General features: G+C 42.2%; 2 protein-coding genes and 1 long non-coding RNA gene across 13 annotated transcripts in view; 1 reads left to right on the forward strand and 2 right to left on the reverse strand.

Annotated features, from left to right (window-relative positions):
- Positions 1-1014: 1014 nt before the first annotated feature.
- On the reverse strand, positions 1015-6973 carry LOC103013817 (THAP domain-containing protein 1). 3 transcript variants are annotated; one of them, XM_057537329.1, is made up of 3 exons: positions 6682-6973; positions 2081-2276; positions 1015-1545 (listed from the first exon to the last, which is right to left on the reverse strand). In XM_057537329.1, exons 1-3 carry the CDS (start codon positions 6750-6752, stop codon positions 1171-1173), a joined length of 642 nt encoding a protein of 213 aa, XP_057393312.1. In that variant the 5' UTR covers positions 6753-6973; the 3' UTR covers positions 1015-1170. The 3 variants fall into 3 exon arrangements, with proteins under 3 accessions (XP_057393312.1, XP_057393313.1, XP_057393311.1); XM_057537330.1 differs by lacking the exon at positions 6682-6973 and adding an exon at positions 6104-6519; XM_057537328.1 differs by lacking the exon at positions 6682-6973 and adding an exon at positions 5809-6519.
- LOC130706120 (uncharacterized) lies at positions 6928-22346 on the forward strand. Its single transcript, XR_009006529.1, has 3 exons — positions 6928-7054; positions 21463-21548; positions 22096-22346. It is a non-coding gene; the product is annotated as an uncharacterized LOC130706120 (long non-coding RNA).
- The window catches only part of RNF170 (ring finger protein 170), a 29709-nt gene continuing 18329 nt past the window's right edge, over positions 11112-22491 (reverse strand). For all 9 annotated transcript variants that reach the window (XM_057537334.1, XM_057537335.1, XM_057537332.1 and 6 more), the window contains 3 exons: positions 20640-20713; positions 17479-17589; positions 11112-13947 (listed from right to left, as the gene is read on the reverse strand). In XM_057537334.1, coding sequence (XP_057393317.1) covers positions 13678-13947; positions 17479-17589; positions 20640-20713 — 455 coding nt within the window. In that variant the 3' untranslated portion in view covers positions 11112-13677. The remainder of the gene's footprint in view (positions 13948-17478; positions 17590-20639; positions 20714-22491) is intronic.

A 22491-nucleotide genomic window follows, 5' to 3' on the forward strand; every position in this document is an offset into this window, starting at 1 on the left:
ACTTGTTTACTCAGAACGGTTTTCATTTCAAATATATGTAAACTTTCTCACAAAGTCAGAACACAACTCACAGTTTGAACAGAAACCTCAGTATTTGAGTCTCGGCATTAAGTAAAATAAACATTACCTATTAGGATGCTTTTGAATGCAAATCACTCCTTAAGGTAAATGGGATGTAATTTCTAACTTGTGGTAAAAGTGAAGAAATCGTTTATTATGTGAAGCCTTGACCAAAATCAATTAGTCAAGTGCAAGATTTCCACCTTATGGAACAAGTCAAACTCTACCCACACAACACATCTGGCAGAGATCTGGATGCAGGTACACCTACAGTTGGGGACTGGATGTCCCTTAGCTCGGGGCAGTGAAAGAAAAAGGCAAGCCACGGATCAGCCCCCATTGGTCATTGGTCATTACCTCACTGATAACAATGCCTACTTTGCTTACTGGAGAGTGTATCTTCCAGTGGAGACACACTTCTAATTCTATAATGCCAGACAGTGGGGGGAAAAGAAGGGTCCACTTTTTAAAAATCCATTCTTTAAAGTCTTTTAACCATTTTGATTAGGTATGGAATGACTCATTTTCTGCTCTAAAGACAACCAACCTTTTTAAAGTATTGACTTGCCAATTTATCTTTGATAAGTGATTAAGAAAGATAAATGAATCTGCTGACTTTACAAATAAGAATATGTGAATAAGAATATATATATATATATATATATATATATATATATATATATATTCTGAGACGTTATCGCCCCATGCTTCTGATTTAAAATATGACTAAGTTCTCTCAATAAACTGTTCATTTAAAATTTTAAACTTTAAACTTAAATCATCCTTACTGCACTGTTATCATTCTCTTTATTTTCATATCATTTCTATAAATACTCAAATTAAGAAACAAAAATCCCCAATCTTGAAACCAACTTACAATGAAGCTAGTTTATAACTTTTAAAATATTTTGTTAAAATGTAAAAACCCTGAAATTACAAACAAAACATTTACAATTTTACAGTATATATCTAATTTATTCTTTTAAAAAAATATTCTGAATTGTTTTTATACAAGTGACCAAGTGTAATTTTTTTCAAATGAAACTCCTCTACAGGCTAGAAGAGGGTAGGTGGTATTGCCCCATTGAACACCAACACAGATTTCACTCTTCATGCCGGGACTTCAACTATTTCAAAATAGTCATTTGGTAGAATCACATAACCCCGCTCGGAGACGTCGTCTTTCTCCTTCTGGAAGTGCACGACCTCCTTCAGCTTCTCCAGCTGCCGCTCCTGTCTTCTGCACCGCTGCTGTGCGGTCTTGAGCTTCTTTCTGAGCTTCTCTACTTGCTGTTCGAGCTGGTGAATCCTCTTCCTCTGGTGCATGGTGTCCTCCACAGTGTAGTTGTGGTCACAGAACACGGAGAGGTTATCAGGGGTCTGAAGAGGAGGCATGAGTAACCCGATAGCAGCATCGACCTGGGAAACGGGGGGTGTTGAAGGAGGTCGGGGAAGCTGTTCTTGGGGCTCCGGAAGATCTTCCTTCTAAAACAAAGATGCAGAGCACATTTCAGTTTCATGACGAAACGGTTCACAAGAACTCATCTGTGGAATTTAAGAATACTAGACTCATTTCTGTCTCCTCGGTACAGAAACATTCTAAAATGAGAAAACAGTTCAAGTTTTAATTGTACTTTTCTTTCTGAAGTAGAAATGGGATGCAAGAAACACAGAATGATTATTAAGATTTAATTAAATACTAAGCACTTAAAACCGAGGGGAAAAATACTTTGAACTATCACTGACAAAGAAAAATCAAAACTTATCAACATGTAAGTAGGACTACAGAGTGATCTCAAAGTAAGTTATGAAGCTAGATTGAGTTTCTTAGCGTGAGGATATTTAACTTTAATAAACTGCACTTTGTATTTTTAAAAAGTATTTCACTGTGAACAGTGGTTATTTACAAGTGATGGGTTCCAGGCAACACTTATTTTCTTAACACTACTCTGGATTTTCCACAGTGAACACATTAATTTTATAAACAGAAAACCACCCAATATTTTAAAACACTTATTACCTTGTCATGTGGTTCAGTACAAAGGAATATTGTGGGGACAGCGTCCTCTTTCAGTAACTTGTTGTTGCACTCTCTCTTAAAGCAGTCCGGAGTAAAGTGTTCTGAGCAAATGCTGCTGTACTTGGTGGGCTTAAAGTTTTTCCTTCTGACAGCTGCCTCCCATTTTTTACAAAGACTGGGTCGAGTAAGAGGAAACCTAAGAAGATGACATAATTCAGTTTTCCAACCTTATTCAAAAAAAAGGCACACCCAGATTTTCCCGCTTAGAAAAGAATTAGCTTACATCGGTGTTAACACACCAAGGAGGAATTTGATTGAAACACCAGCCCTGGGCTTCCCTGGTGGCGCAGTGGTTGAGAATCTGCCTGCCAATGCAGGGGACACGGGTTCGAGCCCTGGTCTGGGAAGATCCCACATGCCACGGAGCAACTGGGCCTGTGAGCCACAACTACTGAGCCTGCGCGTCTGGAGCCTGTGCTCCGCAACAAGAGAGGCCGCGATGGTCAGAGGCCCGCGCACCACGATGAAGAGTGGTCCCCACTTGCCGCAACTAGAGAAAGCCCTCGCACAGAAACGAAGACTCAACACAGTCATAAATGAATAAATAAATAAATAAAAGAACGTGAATTTCTTTAAAAAACAAAAACAAAAAAACACCAGTCCTGCGAATCTTTTTTTTTTTTTTTTTGACAGTGTTTAGTTGTGTCCTTACTACCTTAGTTTGTTGCGAATGTACTTGTTTTGACATAGAAAACAGACTTGTGGTTGCCAAGGGTGGGAGACGGGGAGGTATGGAGTGGGAGTTTGGGATTAGCAGACACAAACTATTACATATAGAGAATGGATAAACAACAAGGTCCTACTGTATAGCACAGGGAACTATATTCAATATCCTGAGATAAATCATAATGGAAAAGAATTATGAAAAAGAATGTATACATATGCATAACTGAATCACTTTGCTGTACAGCAGAAACTAACACATTGTAAATCAACTAGACTTGAATCAAGTAAATTTTTTTAAAACGTACTTCTTTTAAAATCCTATAACTAAAGTGACCACCACTAATGTGGAACGTAAGTCACCCCTCCCAGCATGGTATCTTTGTTCTTCTTAAAAAGCAATATTTCTTACAGGAATCTGATCACACAGCAGTTACAAGAATATCAGATACAATGACATACACAATCTAAACAGGACAGGCTGATTAAGAATTTACATAATATAAAAATATTCTTATTAAAAGGTAGCCATGTGGATAGATGCATGCAGGTGGCAGAGTTAAGTGATGGGAGGCTGGGGTCGAGGCCCATGTGCAGTGATGTTGTAAATAACCTTCACTAACAGATACAGGGATTCCACACACATCTAAATACACAAGGGTAAATCGTATAGGTCCACTATCTGTTTATCTCAGTTTTTAATGCTTAACTTTTTTTTTTTTAATTTTTAATTTATTATTTATTTATTTTTATTTTATTTTTGGCTGTGTTGGGTCCTCGTTTCTGCGCGAGGGCTTTCTCCAGTTGCGGCGAGTAGGGGCCACTCTTTTTTTTTTTTTTTTTTTTAATTTTACTTATTTATTTTTGGCTGTGTTGGGTCTTGGTTTCTGTGTGAGGGCTTTCTCCAGTTGCGGCGAGCGGGGGCCACTCTTCATCGCGGTGCACGGGCCTCTCACTATCGCGGCCTCTCTTGTTGCAGAGCACAGGCTCCAGACGCGCAGGCTCAGTAGTTGTGGCTCACAGGCCCAGTTGCTCCGCGGCATGTGGGATCTTCCCAGACCAGGGCTCGAACCCGTGTCCCCTGCATTGGCAGGCAGACTCCCAACCACTGCGCCACCAGGGAAGCCCCTGCTTAACTTTTATACTGAAGACACTAAAAGTTTCAGGTAAAAATACATGCTATAGAGTGAATTTGTATTAATTATTTTTTCACCAGTGATTTTCTGTGTATTGTAAAACAAAATTACACATTTATAACTATGTACTGAGAAAAAGAAGCTTTTGGTTCTCTTAGAATCAGTCTGACAAATATGAATTAATCAAATTAGTCAAATCATAGTGAGAAAGAAATAAAGAAAAGTATTCATTTCGAATTACCTCTTAATCAACTGAAATATGTCCATTAGACCCACATAAAGGGAGCTAGGAAGAGCTTAAACTTATTGTGATTTTATTCTTCCAGGTCAAGGATTTAGTGAGCTGGGGGGATTGGAAAGAAGCCAGAAAAGGGTGTTTTGAATGTGTATCCCACAGTTCCTCTTCCAAGTGAGGTACGCCTGAGCCTGACTCTGCTGTGGTCAGGAAGCTCTAACCCACCGTCGGGGCAGTCCCTTTTCTTTGCCCAGCACAGCTGTGCCCACTGCCATCAGGGAGAAAGCGAGAAAAGGACTCCTAGAAGGTTCCTGCCGGGAGTGCCTCTAGAAGTACAAACATGGTACAATCACTGGTAAAACTCAGCACTCAGGGCCTCCAGACTCAAGGACTACAATGCAGGTTCTTTCGGAGGTCAAGATCTTTCCCATTTACTTCCCAAAACTGTTCTTTTAGCTAAGGGCTGAGAGGCAGGTTAGCCCTTCTTTCGATTAAATCGACTATTTAACAGCCAGCAGAAACTCAGTACTTCTGATGTGTGAATGTCATCCTTAACGAGTCTGCAGTGCCAATGAAGGGTCTTCCCTATGATTAGATTCCCTCTGCCATATCATTAGAAATGGGGAGGTGGGAACTGAATGCCTTTGATCACATCACCATCTCCAGACCTACTCCTTCACTTTGGAAGTCCTGGAGGTCAATTCATCAGCTTTCAGAAATTCTAATAAATCAAGAGGTAATATTAGGACATATTGAACCGAATCCTGGAAGTGTTAAGTGTTCTATCCCCTTCTCGGAAGGGGAAACATGAACACTCTCAAGATCTCTTTAAAGGGACTTGCCTGTTGGCGCAGTGGATAAGAAGAATCCGCCTGCCAATGAGGGGGACACGGGTTCGAGCCCTGGTCCAGGAAGATTCCACTTGGCGCGGAGCAACAAAGCCCGTGAGCCACAGCTACTGAGCCCCTGCGCCAGGCTCCGCAACAAGAGAAGCCACCGCAATGAGAAGTCCACGCACGGCAACGAAGAGCAGCCCCCGCTCGCCGCAACTACAGAAAGCCCGTGCGCAGCAACAAAGACCCAACACGGCCAAAAATTAAAAAAAAATTTTTTTTAAATTAAAATCTGAAAAAAAAAGATCTATGTTCTAGACACTCATTTCTGTTCCTCTCACATTCTATCAAACCTATAAATGCACCCACATTGGGCTTCCCTGGTGGCACAGTGGTTGAGAATCTGCCTGCTAATGCAGGGGACAAGGGTTCGAGCCCTGGTCTGGGAAGATCCCACATGCTGCGGAGCAACTAGGCCCGTGAGCCACAACTACTGAGCCTGCGCGTCTGGAGCCTGTGCTCCGCAACAAGAGAGGCCGCGATAGTGAGAGGCCCGCGCACCGCGATGAAGAGTGGCCCCCGCTTGCCGCAGCTAGAGAAAGCCCTCACACAGAAACGAAGACCCAACACAGACAAAAATTTTAAAAAAAAAGAAAAAAATGCACCCACATTCCCTGTTAAAGAGAAAAGGTCCCCACCCCGAAACTGAATATTTGCTTTTGTTTTTGTAATTACTTAACTATAAATAATTTGTATGATTTACCACTAACTCATTTCTTTAGCTATTATCTATCCACTTACAGTCGTAAGTTACGGCCACATTTTCTTAACGTAGTAAAACTTGTGAACACTGAATTTGGCTGAATGAAAATGGCACCGTGCAGACACCAGACGATCACTATCATTCCGTTCTGCGGTTTTCTTCTCAAGAGAAGACCGGCCCTCCTAGGACTCCGGCCGCGGCACCTCCCGGATGAAGCAGCCCCGAGGGCGGTGGGCCGCGTTCCCTCCGAGGCTGCTCTTCCCCACGCACTATACCCTGCTACTGCCCACGCTGCCGCTGTGCGCGAAACACAGCTCTTCATCTTGGCAGTACCTGAAACTTTCTGGGAAACTCACTGGTCCTTGAATGTGGGGTCCTAGAAACTGGGTCCAAAACATCCTCCCGGACGCCTGGCCAAGTCAGTCCTAACGGCTGCGACGCTGGACCGCCCCACGCCCCCTCCAGCAGGGAGGGAAACGCGGGCCTTCTCCGTCGCTGCTGCTGCTTCAGCCTCCCTTCTAAAGACTCATTACCATCTGCCTACTCCGTGACCCGCCTGATGAAACCCAGCTGCCTCCGGGTCTGGAGACCTCACGACCCGCCGGGGCTCCAGGCATCGCCCATGGGCCCCGAACCTACCACCCCGAGCGGCGCGCGAACCTAAGCGCGAGGACAGGCCGCCGCGGCGACGCGCGCCGAGAACGTGCCACCCGGGGCGGGGCGCCGGCGGCTACTCCGGGGACGAGCCCACCGCTCCAGGCCCGGAGCACCCGACGGCGCCCCGCCCCTAGCTTCGCCCCGCGCCCCGCCCCTCTCACAGGTCTCGCGCGGACACGCGCCTGGCTCCGCCCCCGAGCGCGCGCCCCCGGCCCCACTAGGGGCCGAGCCCACGAGGCGCGCAGAGTACTTACTTGTGGAAAGAAACGGGCTTATCCTTGTCGTATCGGTTCTTGCAGCCGTAGGCGGAACAGGACTGCACCATCCTTCCGGTCCTCAGTTACTTAACTTCTGCCGCCCCAGCAGGCAGTTGAGGCTGCTATCAATGTCGGCGCGCTCGGCTTTGACACCCTCGCTGCTTCTGTAGCTTTGGTCAGCAGTTAGAGTGATGAGAGCCTCATTCGGAGTGACTCATGTGCTCGTTTTGTTGTTTGCATTAGCAGAAGGACCACAGCCATCGCCCGTCTCCCATCTCCAAAATGGCGGAGGCAGCTTCAACCTCACCTCTCGCGAGGAGTTCGTCCTACTGTTTCTGATTAGCCCTGAGGTCAGAGGTAACGTTCCCTGGTACGTAGGCCATTGGCTGAGGCCCGGCGTGTCGCGCGGCGGGCTCGGCGTTGCGCAAGTGGGCGGGGCTTCCGAGCTTCCGGAAGGAAGAAGGAACTGCCTGGGGGGGAGGGGCGGGGGCGGGGGTGGGGGCGGGAGCCCTGGGCTGGTTCCGCCCCCACGGTGCTTCCCTGGGTTACTTATCCCGGACGGTGTAGGGTGGAGAGCTAGACGGTCTGTTGGGTCCGCTGGGCTAAAGCAGGGCAGGTGTAAACCTGAGGCCGTTGGGCAGTTGCGCTCGTTTCTCTGAAAGCGCGGCCACAGATGGCGTGATTCCTAGAACTAGGTGGACTCCTCCTCTCCCAGCCCGCTGGCCTCCATCGCCTTACCTGCCTCTTCAGGTATCGCGAGGCTCTGAGGAGCCCAGGCCCCGGCGCCTAGCAGCGAAGGCGGACGCCCGCACGCAGCCGGCGGGCCGAGGCTGTTGGCTGCTGTAGCGATCTCAGTTATCCGTCCCCAGGTGCTGCGTCGGGAATCGCCGACAGCTGACGCGCCTTTCAGTCGGAGGGAGGTTTTGCCTCTTCCGTGGGTGCCGGTAATCTCGTGGCTCGTGATGAAGTGAGCAAGACTAGTATAGCCCCCGTCTTCATAGCGCTTATGTTCTACTGAGGGGAAGGCGGACAATAAAAAATGGAAAGAGAATCGCACTGTGCGAAGATGCCCGAATACGTTAGAACGCTGGAAGGATGAATGAGGACGGAGGAGAGGTCACTGCCTACTGTCTTAGAAGGGGGCCGTTGAATCTGAGAACCAGAGGAAGGGAAAAACGTAGCGGTGTAAAGAAGGAAGGTGGGCAGGCTGGGGAGAGCGTTCCTGACCTAGGGAGTGTGTGCTACGACCCTGAGGCAGGAAGGAGTTGTGTCTTTTCTGGAAGCTGAATGGAGGCTGTGTGGTCGAGCCCATGAGCCAGGGAAGGAGGTCATGAAGTGAGGTTGAAGAGCAGCAAGTTGTTGGTCTGGATGTTAGCGCAGTGGGAAGCCGCTGAGCCATTTTAGGCAGGGGAGAGATGTGATCTAATACACATTTTGAAAAAGTCATTCTGGCTGTTAAAGGAAGAGTTTATCAGCGACGGGCAACAGCGAAAGTGAGCCGACCAACTAAGGGGCTGTTTCAGGCAAGCAAGAGGTTGGCAGCTCTGGCCTAAGGTGGTGGCAGCAGAGACACGTGTAAGGGGCAGAAGCACCAGGGCTTGCTGATGGATGGAAATGAGAGTGAGGAGGAAAAGGATCAAGATATCGGGGGTGATTTGAGCGTGAGTTTCGGGCTGGAGCAGTTAAGATAAATGGACGGTGGTGCCTTTTACTGAGATGCTGATGGCCTTAAAAAAAAAAAAAAAAGAAAAAAAAGAACTATGTCCTCCAATAGGATAGAGGCCTTGGAGGGGTGGGAGTGATTCTGGAAGTTTTGGGGTTGTAGGACTGAGGAATGTCAGACGTGAAAGAAAGTATAAATAGTTCTGAGGTTGGGAATGCAGGCTACTAAAGAAGCATGGCAGCTCCCCAGCCAGTCCAGGGTGCCCTTTTGAGGCTTGTGATCCGGTCATTTCAGTCGTTTGGTTGGATTTCCCTCAGCCAAGTTCTCTTCTCCCCTCCCCTTCTGTCTTCTAGCTATCCATAACTTGGAAATGAAATAAACATTTTTATTATTTGTTGACTATTATCCTAATGTTTCCTTACTTCAAAATGGTAAATTTACTGGTAAGGTGAATTGCATGTAATTAAAATATATATATTACTGAACTGAACTGAAGGTTGCATTTTTCTTTGTAAAAAAGAGTCCCCCGAACTAAATTTTCACCGTGTGGTCTGCAAATCAATTTATTTGCTTAATAGAAAAATAATTTTCACTACCTCTAAACTAACCTGCACCCATCATTGGCTTCTCCTTTTCCTTTGCCCATTTCTTAACATTTCCTAAGGCTGGAATAACTGTTCCTTACTTGTCAAGGGGTGACTTCAAGGAAGCATTTTTACTTTTCAAAGATGATTGTCTGCTTTTTAAAAATGTTGATGGAAGCAACCCAAACATCCATTAATAGTTGAGTAAGTTGTGGTACAGTCATACAGTGGAATACTATACAGCAATCAAAATAAAGCAGTCCCACAACCTGGATGATTCGTAACAATGTTGAAGAAGTCAGACACAAAAGAAATACACTATATGATTCTGTTTTTTGTAGAGTAAAAAAACAAAAGTAGGTAAAACTAAAGTCAGAAGAGGCTACTTTTGGGGAGAGAGGCAATGAAGGGGGGCTTATGGGATGGTGGTAATGAATCTTTTGACCAAAGTGATGGTTAAACAGTGTGTTCACTTTATGATAATTCATCATCTGACCTTTATAAGATGTTTGGTATTTGTTCTACTTTAATAAAATAGCTTATTAAGCAAACAAGGGCCACACAAGATAGGCAAAACTGCCATTTGTTTTTAGAGAATGAGAGAGATGTTTATATGCTTTTATGATCTCTTCATCTGACCACTTCAGTAAATATCGAAAGTGAATATATGCGTAGCTTTATATGACCATTTAAGGGAAAGGGAATAAATAGGGATGAACTGAAGGATAGTTAGAAGTTTGATGTTCTTCAGAGTCTTAAGAGGCCGGGAGCTAATTCATTTACTAATAGAACACTTTTTAGGGAAAGAGGAAAATTCAACCCTTGACTTTAAAAGGGTAGGTTTTGTCTCAGTTTTTCTAGAAGGGTACACTTTGTCTTCTTGCGTGATAAACTGAAGAAAAATATGCCACTTGTTTTGATGTTGGAGAAGGCTAAGGCCTAAAGATGCCTTAAACTCACTGATCTCTAACAGTTTAGATTTTAGTTTCTATCCAACTATGCTGCTTTTTCTATAAACAGTTTTTATTTTAAAATACCCTCACATTCATTCTCTCTGGGCCTCATTATCTTCATCTGTAGGGTTAGGCTGTAGGACTGAGGAATTCCTAATTTGGAATCCATGAATGGTCAGCTCTTTGAATCCCCTGAAAATGAATCAAAACTATACATATGTGTATATATGCATTTTTCTGGGGGAGCTATCCATAGGTTTTATCTGATTTTCACAGAGAAAACACAAAAACTAGTCAGTTTCTAAGGTCCCTTACAGCTGTAACATTCTAGGATTCGTGAAACAAAGATTAATTTCCATGTAGATGTTAACTATAGGTTTTCTCTAAGACCGATTAGCGGGGTGAGTGTTTTGATCTGAATTATTAGATATTTTTAAGTAGTTATTTTTAAATTTTGTGTTTTAAAATTAATTAAAATCTAAACTGTTAGATATAGTGAAGTTTAAAACATCTTTATTTAGCCCTTAGCCCTCTCCTATGTCACACACTACATTCCCCTTAAAAGGCCACTAGTCTGGAAGAAAAAGGACAGTGTTCAGACATGCTCAGTGTTGTCTACCGGGTGTGTACTCCCCTCATGCCCCGTTCTGGACATGGGACAAGTCAGAGGAGGCAGTGGGTGAAGGGGACAGCAACTGATAACACCTGAGATTTGCTTGCAGTCAGGAACTCGACGCTTCAAATACTGACGCCGTGAAGATGGTCTGGTTCTGACTGAACAGCAAAAGCTCAACGATTGTCTTTATCTCTGTGACAGGATCGCCTCCTGTCGGCAGCCCTTAAAGCCTACTAACCTGGTCTTGGGAGACTCTAAGTCTTAGGGCCTTAAAACCTTGAGTGCCCTTTCCTATCCCTCAGACTCAGAAAAGAACATTTCAGTTATCAACTATACAGTTTCAGTAAAATACACACTCAAAAGAAATAGGGGTGGGGAATCAGGGTGCAAGGGTACTGATTCCAATCTCACCCTTATTGTCCAGAATTAATATAGATTGCCCAGATTAAATAATTTTTCTCAAAAACATTTCTACGTTTTAAATTTTAAAATTAATTAGAAACGTGATGAGGTGAAAAAGAAAGCCATTGCAACCATTATATTGAATGCTATTTCAGGAGTTCCGAATTTTAAAGCAGACAGTGTCAAAGAAACCAGACAATAACAGCTACTTTTTAATTTTAGATATGTTGCTTTTATTCAAAAGAGTCACTGCTTGACAAACTCTGAAATCACAAGGTTTGAACCAAACTGTCCATCCTCTGAAACAACTCTGTGAAGTAGGTATCCGCACAGCCACAGGGACCAGCACGGTCCTTTCTTCCCGTGCTGCTTTCAGTGCTGAGAACTGTAGTAGCTGGAACCACTGTTCTAGTGGGCAGTTAGAACAACTGTTTCCTCCGTCTCCCTCCCCACAGAGCTGCCCAAGTTATCATCTGCTCCTGGGGCTGGACCATCTGTTTTTTGAAAGTTACAATATTGTTGTTTACGAAAGTCCAAACTGTTGCTTTGATTTATATGCTCTAACTCTGAATCACGGAAGTATTACTATGATGTTTAAAAATTTAAAACACTGATTGACTCTACTTGCTTTAAATACTCTTGGATCCCTCCTACATTTATTATCACTGATCAATAAAGATGACATAATAAACAGGTCTAAAATTCTGAGAAGCCAGCATATTCCCTTTTCAACTTAGTAAGACTTCATACGGTGTTTTTGCATGTTACAAAAGTTGGTACAATACGCCTCTACCAGGAAAGTCTTAGAAGGAATTCCAAATATTACAATAAAAGTATTGTAACTGTAAGTGTGACACTTGAAGCAGAACACATGCACAGAAAATTAAATCCTTTCAAAAATGGCATTGCTATAGCCCCACACCAAATTTGTAATTGGTTGGCAGTGCGTTTCGAGACTGGTAAATGGTGGTGTAACGAACTCCTACTCATTAGCTTCTCAAGTTAGTAACTGCAGCTGAAACGTTTTCCTATGAAGTGTGCCACCCTATGAGAAGTTTGATTTGGACATGGTGAATCAGGATTCGTGGAGTCTTGATATGTAATCTTTCTAGACCTTTGCTCTTAGGAGAACCCAAGCTGTCCTAATCCAGTATGCTCCAAAAGTCTTCCAAAGGATCCCAGTTTCTCCCCATGTAGGAGTCCTAGGAGTCTAATACCAGTTCGGTCACTTATCTGTGCATGGCTTCAGTCAAAAAAAAATACCTTTCATCTACGTCAGGGATTTCACCTATGAAAAGGAAGGTAATGCCCTGCCTCCTTCACCTAACTCTCTTGAGGATTAAATGAAAAGTATGCCAGAAATTGCTTTAATTACAATGTGCTATACTTAAGGATTTTGTTTTTCTCTGTGACAAGCAGCAGCTTTGTCTTAGGCCCAAATTACGAGACACTACTGATGTATCATTCAGCATCTCATCAGTTGATGGCCTCTGATTCACCTGGAAGACTGCGACAGTGAGGCTCGCTGACACATGAGTGGACAGGATGACTAGCGGTGGCTGCCAGGCGCAGAGCTGACACTGCCTGAGCCCTGGGGATCAGTGACTGCCCTGCTGTCCAGGTCACTCACGGGCAGTGCCAGCTGAGGGAGTTAAGATTTCGTAATACTTGGGGTTTTGATTCTTCTCAAACAGAAAACTGCATAAGAGAGCGTTAAGTACTTATGCTGTAGTCATCCAAAAACCAAGATAACGTGCCTGCTGAATCATCTCATTCTGCATAAGGCCTGATGAATCTGGGCTATATTCTGTCATCTAGGGACAGTATTACAAAAGTGTTCTGACAAGAGAAAACTAACCAAATCTGTACATTCTGTCGCTATAGCTCACCAGTAATTTCTCTTGTCAAATTTAAATAGTGTTCCTAGTACCCTCCTCAGTTCTTTGATGCTCACAGCTACGGAGAACCACCTTCCTCAGGAATGCACCAAACTGCTATGTGTGTGCAGTATCACCCAGGTTCCTGAAACAAAAATTCCCTTTACAAGTAACTTTTATATACTGTTCCTATAAAAGGACCAAACTCTTACTGAAATGCCATAACTGAGAATATCAAGCGTGCTGACTGGAGTCCAATATCGCACAATTTGTTAATTCTCCTATCGCTTAAGGAAGTGTTCTGTAAACCAGAATATGAAATCAAATTAACAAAGTTCAAGTTTCTTCTTTCCCCTTCAGCTGGTAGCAAAGAATTATATCAGAATGGAAAAGCAGAACTGCTCCAAATGCACAAAACCTAAATGCTCAAAGAAACACTGACTTTTCCCCAATATTGTACAATATTTTATTGTAACCAAAATACTTAGGTGAGTCTCACAGCAGTATATTATCATGTAGGTACTCACCGAGAAGGATGAATTGGATAAACTGTACATTTGACAATACCTTACTATACATCCAGTTAACCTGAATAGTTTGGTGGGGCAGAAAATATAGAATCATCCCATTTTATATAATTCCATATTTTTTCCACAACTTTATAGACAACACAGAATGAAGATACAGTTGTTAATCACTATAATTCTAACCGTACTATTCGAACCTGCAACACGTAAAAATTCCAGTCATATATTGCTAGGCATTTGCCAAATGACAATCAAATGTTTGTCATACAGTGGTTTTAAACTTGTAAGATAATATTCAAATGCTTTAAACTGCCATGGTCCTTTTGTTTGATTTTACACATTGGCTCAAATATTTTAGTGCACTCATTTTCTCATCTGTTGAGTCTCTGTGTTACTACTTCTCGGTACATAATAGAGATGTAGATGAGCAACAAAAAGACGACAAAGAAATCATCGAGAAAGCCTAGAATTCCAAACAGGGCTTCAGGCACAAAATCTAGAGGCGATATAAGATAGAAAAAAGCCCCCATTAAACAAAGTATTATCCTGATACGGAACATCCAGAAAAGGCCTCCGACTGAAAACACCTCCCTGAATGCATGCCTCAGTAAAGTGGGTAGGTCCATAATTCTTTCCATAATCTGGTAGGGGAAGAACAAATACTGTGATTTGGTATCTAGTGTGTTAGACTTAAAAATAATACAATTTTCTTACAACGTGCAGACAAACTCAGCATGAATGAAGGAGTTTCACGTATTCACTGAAACCATATTTTCTAGTTACACATTTTATTTAAAAATAGTTCTTTGATTACTAGGTTCTTATAAAATAGGTCTTATTGCAGATAACTGAAAAGTAAAATATCAACAAATTTGAAACATAGGATATAGTAATACAAAACTCAAGTTATTTCTAATTTGTAAATTTGGTAAAATAAGCCAACAAAGAACCCAGTGTACAGAACTAGGCTGAGGCTTGAGCTCAAGTCTCAGCTTTAAAGTTGGACAGACCACTTACTAGCCAAGTGACCTTGGGGAAAGTTGTTTAACCTACTAGAGATAAGTCAACAACTAATGGAGTGTGTGCCACAAGGACTATTAAGAACTAGAAGGGATATTGTTATAAAAGACCTTGATAAATTGCCAGACAATATATAAGTATATACGGACACATCAACTTTGATGGCTTTGACCATCTAAGAATAGCAATGAAACTGATTTCCTTCTTAGGATGTTTATTCTGCTTAGCTTGAGTTTAAGTGAATTATTAATTGCCACAAAGATTTTTGGAATGCCGGGCCCTACCCTTTCTGGAAATGATTATGGTTTCTGAATATATACAGACTAATAATTAGATTATATTTACTTTGTAAATATACTAAAACCCACTGAATTGTATACTTTAAATAGGGGTACTACATGGCGTGTAAATTACATCTAAATAAAGTTGTTTTTTTAAAAAAAGACAGTACCAGTATCTATTTGTATGACCTTGAGCAAGTCAGGTTTATTCTCTGACTGGAAACTTCTCGCTTCCTCTGCATAGCTCTTAGCTGACTGCATGACCGTGAGGCCGCGTGTAGTAATGAGGCACTATGACGTCTCCTCAACCTAACTTCTCTGACGTCTTACTTCTCAGGGGTTGGGAGATGCAAGAGAAACTGGCCAGAGGAAGTAAATCACTTCCTGTGGTCATTCCAGCGCCCACAATTCAGCTGTTTTTAACAATCTGTATAAATACCACAAATCCAATGCTAAGTATGTATTTTGTCCAACAAATGCCGAATAAGTTGAGAGGGAGATGGAGACAAAAATGGGAAGAACTGAGCAAGCGATGAGAAAACGGTTTTAAAAACCCCACCAGACAAAGAAAATCTTGTAACTCCTTTTGGAAAACTGATCACAAAAGAACAAAAATGGTCTTTTTAGAATCACTCCTCATGCTGATTTTCTGTTCTCTGTGGAAGAAACTAATACTTAAAGCAAAACAGCTATACAGCTTTCACAAGGTCTATGGTAAATTACTTAAAATATTTTAATGACCAGCCAGTATGTCTTTTGAATACTGTTCTGTCCTTTATCGGGGCTATTTTGTTCAGTTCTCATATGGTGTTGTTTACACAAAATCTGTAGTGATTAGACAAGAAATATGGAATGGGTTATTAAGAAATGTTTGTGTACTAATCACAATCTGACTCTAACTCTGGGGTAGAATATCAAAGTAAGAGCTAAATGTCTTTATTATATTGTAATTTCATCACATACCAAGCTTTCTTATTCATTAAGTATATATCTGACGCACACAAAATAACTGAGCAATGGTATGCTTCACACCTTAAAATACGAATGAAAATCTTAAAATGATTTTTTTAAGTTCAGTTGTAGTTCTTGAATTTGAAACACTGATTTTCAAAGAATCGTCCTAAGATGCCCCTGGAGGATACGTAAGAAAACTGCCGGATCAGAAACAGCAGAAGAGGCTCCCAAAGAACCATGGAGGGCAACAGGGACCAGGTCAAGCTTTTCTTGTCACTAAAAGATTTGCCTATCACCATCCACAGCAGGCGAAACTGTATGCCTTTAAATGTACCTGACATCCCAGAATGAGGAACAGAATGTACGAGGGAGCCCAAGTCTATGCAGTTGTGTAATACAGAAGCATTTTAACAGCTTATATTCTTGGCTGGGAGTAGTAGTATCATTTCTATCTTAAGGATAACCATAAATTCTACAAACATTAAGACCTACTGTATTCCAGACACTGAGGCCACAGTAGTGACTAAATATACACGGTCCTCGCCCTCGTGAAGCTTTCCATCTCCTGAGGGAACGGTAATGAACAAGGTCGGAGGGCAATGACAGAGACTGCCCTGGTTGATCGGGGACAGCCTCTCCGAGGAAGACATACTAGGGCCGACCTGAAGGATGAGGAAGTCAGCCAGGAGGCGAGCGGCGGGACAAGCATTCCGAGCAGAGGAAATGGCACGAGTGAGGCACGAAGGTGGGAAGGCCTGGAGCGTGTTCTGAGAGCCGCATCCCGAGGGAGGGGAGGGGGGACCAGGCCATGCAGGGCCTTGAAAGCCGCAGCCAGGAGTTGGGACATTATTCCAGAAATTCAGAAGTTTCAAAACACAAGAGCATCGTGGTCTTACTTATGTTTTCAAAATATTACTCGGGCTGCTGTGCAGAGGAAAAGGTCCAAGTGAAGAGGCCACTGCAGTGGTCCTAAGCAAGAGATGGTGGTGGCCTGGCCTAGTCTGATGGCTACAAACACAGGACTTGTTATGAGGCAGAAATGACAGCATCCCCAGAAAAGGACAGAAAAGACACGTTAGGACTTCTTTACAGATCAGAGAAGGGGAATGAGGGAGAAGAGGACATCAGCACTGAGTTGAGTAAGGCTGAGGTAAGGAGGGATCGGGTCAGTGTTGTGCACGTTACATCTCCTGTCCGAGACGCCAGGAACGTGCCAGTGGGATGTATGCTGAGCAAGTGGACGTCAGAGCCTAGAGCGTGGAGCAGGGTCTGGGCTTCCAGTACGAATTTGTACTGAGTGTGTTCTGGGTTTTCAAGTACATATTTAGTCATACACTACTAGAATTCTTTGTTAAATTTTGAGAAATTTTGAGAAAACTGGGATGAGTCAGTAAAGTGTGGGTTTTTAATCTATCAAATGCCTTTTTGGGGAGGAGGGGCAACTGTAGAATTAATGTGCTCTTTAAAAATAGAATGCTTTTGAATACCTGACATACCAAACCCCCAATACTTAGGGTTACTTAAGGGAACAAATTCAAATGGGGCCAGGGTAAAATAGAGTAAAACACAATTGTAAAACTCCCTCCAGAAGTTCTCAGTTGTAAGTTTCCCGTAAGACAAACCCTATTTTAGAATCACGTAGGAGTCAATAATTTTACCTTTCCCTCCAATTTTTTTCTATTGCTTTTTTTTGCTGGTATCACTTTCATAAAGAGTTTTATAATGCCATTTTTTAAAAGATAGAAAACTGTAGTCCTTGGGAAAGCTGTAACTCAGTGAATGACAGCAACAATGAAAAGTAAAGACTTAACGTAACACACACAGATTTTTCACAGAGACTATTTGTTGGTAAATCTCACTTTACAAAAGAGAAGTATCATCACACTCTAACTTTGCACCCGCTACAACATTACTTACAGATCTGGGCTGCCCCGAGAATCTCCGGTTATAATCATTAATATCTTGATGCAATGATACAGCATCCTGAGACTGGTCATTTTCACCAAATACTGTTAGCAGTAAAGTTACCTGTAGATTTACAGAAAAAAGCATTGTTACACCTTTCTGCAGCATTAATTTTTTTTCATTTTGTGTTATTATTCAATAGAATGAGAAAAGCTTCTGAATTTAGATTTCGCTCATTTCTTTTAACAAAGGCAACACAGGGGAGGAAAGTAAGCTATTATTTCCTTACAATAAAATCCATTCAAAATGTTATTTGAACTCCTGTAAAATAAAATGGGCACTGGTTTAAGTACTTTTCAATCCACACCAGGGATCAAGTTAGTAGTCCTCTGTTTGGGCTAACAGACATTTGAGGATATAAGAATGATGAGAAAATATTCAGGAGCAAAGTGACATATCACTTTGAGAGAGGAAAATTAGGGCTTTCTTTTTTGATTAAAATCACGATTCCTTATCCTCTTTGGTACCTGAATTATCTTTGAATGCTACCAGCATCACACAGAGATGAAGTTATTGCAGGAACCAGCTCTCAAGCACCCATCTCTACTACAATGAAAAAGGTAATTCTTGATACTGTTATATGACATAGTACATTTAACCCTGATTCCTCCATGGTAGAGGTAAGGAGGATACACAAATGTTCCTGGACTATACTCGGGTAATCTGAAGATGACAGTACCTCGAAAAACAAGTATATTTTAAAATATAACACCCCCTATAGAAATGGCCACTCTACAAAGAGAGAAATATGGGAAGGAGCCGTGATAGATTTGGGTTTAAATCATCTCGCTGTTGCTTTGACCCTCAGCTCAGCTGTAAAACCAGGACCCCACTGCTCAGGTGCTTCCCAAACAGCCAAACACAGGAGTGCCTAAGAGCAGCAGGTGGTAGGAACAGCAGGTACAGCCATCTCTTCACAAATTTGTTAATAAAGATGAATTCTTTCACTAAATATTAACTGACCACCTACATGGGCCAGGCACCGTGCTAAGTGCTAGACGTACAAAAAAAGGACAACGTGGCCTTGCGCCTTAGTGATCACAATCCCCAGGATAGAAGGGGAGGGAGACGTGTTCAACAGCCCGTCATAAGGCACTGGGATAGGCGTTATAATGATGCTGGAGAGGAAGGACTTCCTCTGTCTGGGGTGTCCAGAAAACTTGACACTTGGATTCGCCCTAGGGACGTGGTAGGACCGCTGGCGTGTCAGTGTGCGCGCCCAGGGGAGATGTGGTGACCATGTTCCAGCCACAGACAGCAGCCTGAACACTGTTCCCAGTGAAGAAGGTGGTGGGGCAGGTAGATGAACTGCAGTGGGAATGCACTGCAGTTAGGGAACCCACAAGTTTATCTCCACCTTTCTCACCTCTAGCCAATTTATGTGTGGTCCAAAGGATACCACCTGCTAATGCGCATATGCCCTATGAAAAGACACAGGTAGTGCCAGAAAGAGGGGCAGGTGGTGGAACTAATTCTTTAGGGCAAGACCTTCGGCCTGGTCTCCGTGTTGCTGGCAGAGAGCTAAAGATGAGAGGTGGTACTGGCAAATAAGCTTCAGGGCCAACTGCCTTGTGTCACACATCAAATCAGCTGGAGAGGTGGAACAAAAAAATGATCTTCCTCCTAACCATGTGGTAAAAAGTGTGAAATAGGCAGAATCTGGGGATGTATCGATAGAAGCAAGAAGAAAAGAAGAGAAAGCCTCGAACCTTCCTCTCTCCAACCAAAAAAGGCAGCAATGGGGGAAGTGGATAAGCCAGAACAATGGATGAAAGGTACACACACGTGTGTGCATTTCTGTGTATGTGTATATGTATTTAACAGTGCACACTATATGGTTTTATTTATATACAGTCCCCAAATTAGGCAAAACTGAACAGTAATCTTAGAGGAGCATGCTAAGGTAATAAAACTGTAAAGAAAATCAAGGAAATGCTTATCATAACAGTCAAATAGTAGCTACCTCTAGGAGAGGAAGGAGGGGGGGAGATTTGGAAGGGGTCCTCAGGAGGCTTCTGGGGCTGTGGCCAGCTTCTGTTTCTTCATCTGAGTGGCGGCTACTCAGGTGTTGTTTGTGACAAGTCAGCGAGCTGTACCTCTTTATTTTGTGTGCTTTTCTGTACGTCTGTTGTATTTTACAAAGAATTTTTGAACAACTGTTGTGCCTTCTCTAATCTTATTTTACTTTGTGGTCCCTGTGGGTTTATGCCTTTCCTGTTTTGGTGGGGCTGCCAGAGGGAGCAAAAGTAAATGCGTGCACTCAATTCGGCATCCTGACTTGGAAGCTCTCCATCCTGGTCGGGACTTCCGTTTGCACTGGAAGACTCCCCAAGGAAAGGTTGTCTGTGAACCTGATCATGAGTCATTATCAGACAGGCATATATTTTAAATGAAAAGAATAATATAAATATAAAGGAAATTCTGAAAAGTGATAGAACGTCCCATTTGGCTATATTTATTAACTTAAAAACTACAAATATCTGTTTCTCAGATTTTTCAAACGAAACAAAATTTTGTTTCTCCAGTTTGTCGAAGAAATTGAGCCGTTTGGTAGCGTACTATAACACTTCAGTCTCCAACACGCATGCGTAAAACATCACTGCGTCCCTCGGAGGCAGCATCTGTACTGATGGAACAGGCTAATCTGCTCTGGGTGATGTGACGTGGCCACGGCTCCACAAGAGACATTTTTCAAAGGCATTGTTCGTCATTTAAAGCTGTCTGGACCCTCACCACAGATGGGCAGGTTAAAAAGAAAGTACAACTGAAAAACTATTTTTTTCAAAAGAAGTCTCTGCAGGGCATATTTGCTTAAGCCTGATTGCCAGTTCAGTTGTTCCCTTGCTGGTGTTACAACAAAGACTTATTAGGATTTGGGGGAGGGTTCATGTACCAGCTGTTTTTCACTATGACTGAAGGGATATCAAAGGGAATTCCCTTTTTTTTGAGGTGTCTTAAAGACGTTAAAAAAAATAATGGAGAAACATCAGAGAAGCTTTGGATAAATGAAGTTCTGCTAAAAACATAAAAATAATTCAGGAGTTAGATACAGAAACTATAAAAATTTACAAACTGAGCTAGTATAAATGATGTTTTCTGGGCACAAACATTACCGTTTGTCTACAGATTGGACAACTGATTGCCCCAAGCCATGACCCGTATCGCCAGTACGCCACAATGCAGGTACCTAATGGGAAGAAAACATTAATATTGATGTTTTTAAGTCCATATATCCTGGGAAAGTTTCATATATTTGAAATATTTTAACAGCATCACCTATTTTAAAATGTTTTTTACTTTATCCAACCAACTCTTAAGGCAAATTCAAATCTAATAACAATTCCCAGCCACTGAAAAATATTTTAATTTAAACTACCAGTTAAGATACAAGCATTTTTACAATCAAAAGCAAGCATGCATTAACTGCTTCAATGCTATGAGGCTTAATAGAAAATACTGCATTTCCTATGTGAATAGATAACAGTAATTGAACATTACTGTACATATGACAACCAATAAATCACACTATAAATTTTCTGTTCCAAATTTGATATATGTTACAGAAACACAACTTCCATTTTTTGAAAAGTTTAGAAAACCAAGTCACTTAAGTGTCAATAATAGTAATTAGGTAGTATGTGCAAAGGAGCCAAAGGATACAAAGATTTCACGCTTCCTGCCCTAACAAAGTTCATAATACAGTTAAGTAACTGAATCAACTTTTGTACTGGATGGATTTGATTTTTCTTCTTGAAGGCGTTGATGAGCAGTGAAACAGGTAAACACGGCCTAGAGAGAGGATTTACAGACCTTAAAAAGTGGTGGTAGGTGCACTAAGTGTATAGGCACTAAAGTTCAGACCAGTAACAAATGAAGAGGGAGTATTTTTAAATACTGGCTGATGTTTAAGGAGCCAATTCATTTTCTTCTCTGCAGGCCCCCATTTCTCGGATCATCCAGGTTCCACTGTGAATCTGAACTAACTGCTTCCTGGCTCCTTCAATCAAATTGAGGAGACCAAGGTAACATACTTAAATGACTCAGAAGGTAGTTACATCTTGAAATGTGTAATATTAAATTTCAGTACAAAAGGTGTACAGCATTTGAACCCAACTTTGTAGGGGTGGTAAGATTCGATAGGCAGAAGACAGGAGGGAGGACACTCTGGGTTTTGCAATGGCAGGAACAAATCCCAGAGGCAGAAATAATGGTACACGAGGACACTGGTGAGCAGGCCACTGGCTGAAGCCAAGGCTGCCCGACCTGACCATTAGTGACTGTGGGGAAAAACTGGTTCGATGATTTAAGACAAGTTTAAAAAGCTAAACCATCTGTCTCTGATATCTTTTCCTGCTCTCAGGGTGCTGTGTTAATTAGATAATATTTACTAAATACTTTGAGCAGTCTAATTTCATACAGAAACCATATGAAAGCAAAACCGATCATAAATATGTTAGTATTATTACCATCTGTAATGATGCCTTAGATTTATCTACTACCTTTTCACCCGAAAGTCCAATGTGTTTTGATATATGTTAATTTATTTAATTCCATAACTCTTTTCCACAGATTGGAGTACAGGTGTCCTTCGTTTGCAATATTATGTAGCGGCCACTTGCCTGCACTTGAAAACTATGGTCCAGCAAATCAAACACTTCAGTTCATACACATCTGCTGTGATGTGCTTGATGCTTTCCCTTAACTAGGATGGCGGGAGAGATGACTCAATGACTTGAATCCGGGGCACAATCTCTCTAGATCTGTCTATTTGTAAAATGAGAATAAGACCTCATAAGGCTGCCGGGGAATTAAATAAAATAATGTGGGTTACAAATGCAAGTTAGGTGAAGTCTGTTGCTGCTGTTATTCTTGACTTGCTGTAAAGGAATAGAACTGTAGTTCCACACAGGAAGCTAAGCTGAAATGCTCTTCATATACATGGTATCAGTATCCTTGAACTACTGT

This window comes from Balaenoptera acutorostrata, chromosome 21 (genome assembly GCF_949987535.1).
Source record: "Balaenoptera acutorostrata chromosome 21, mBalAcu1.1, whole genome shotgun sequence".
Classification (NCBI taxonomy): Eukaryota; Metazoa; Chordata; class Mammalia; order Artiodactyla; family Balaenopteridae; genus Balaenoptera; species Balaenoptera acutorostrata.

What these genes read in the sequence shown, in the direction of transcription:
- LOC103013817 (XM_057537328.1), bottom strand. Translation starts at nt 6,092, where the DNA reads ATGAAGAGCTGTGTTTCGCGCACAGCGGCAGCGTGGGCAGTAGCAGGG. An exon ending in TGTGGCCGTAACTTACGACT is followed by an intron (nt 2,277 to 5,808) that starts GTAAGTGGATAG and finishes TCATCTTCTTAG; the next exon opens with GTTTCCTCTTACTCGACCCA. An exon ending in GTACTGAACCACATGACAAG is followed by an intron (nt 1,546 to 2,080) that starts GTAATAAGTGTT and finishes TCTTTGTTTTAG; the next exon opens with AAGGAAGATCTTCCGGAGCC.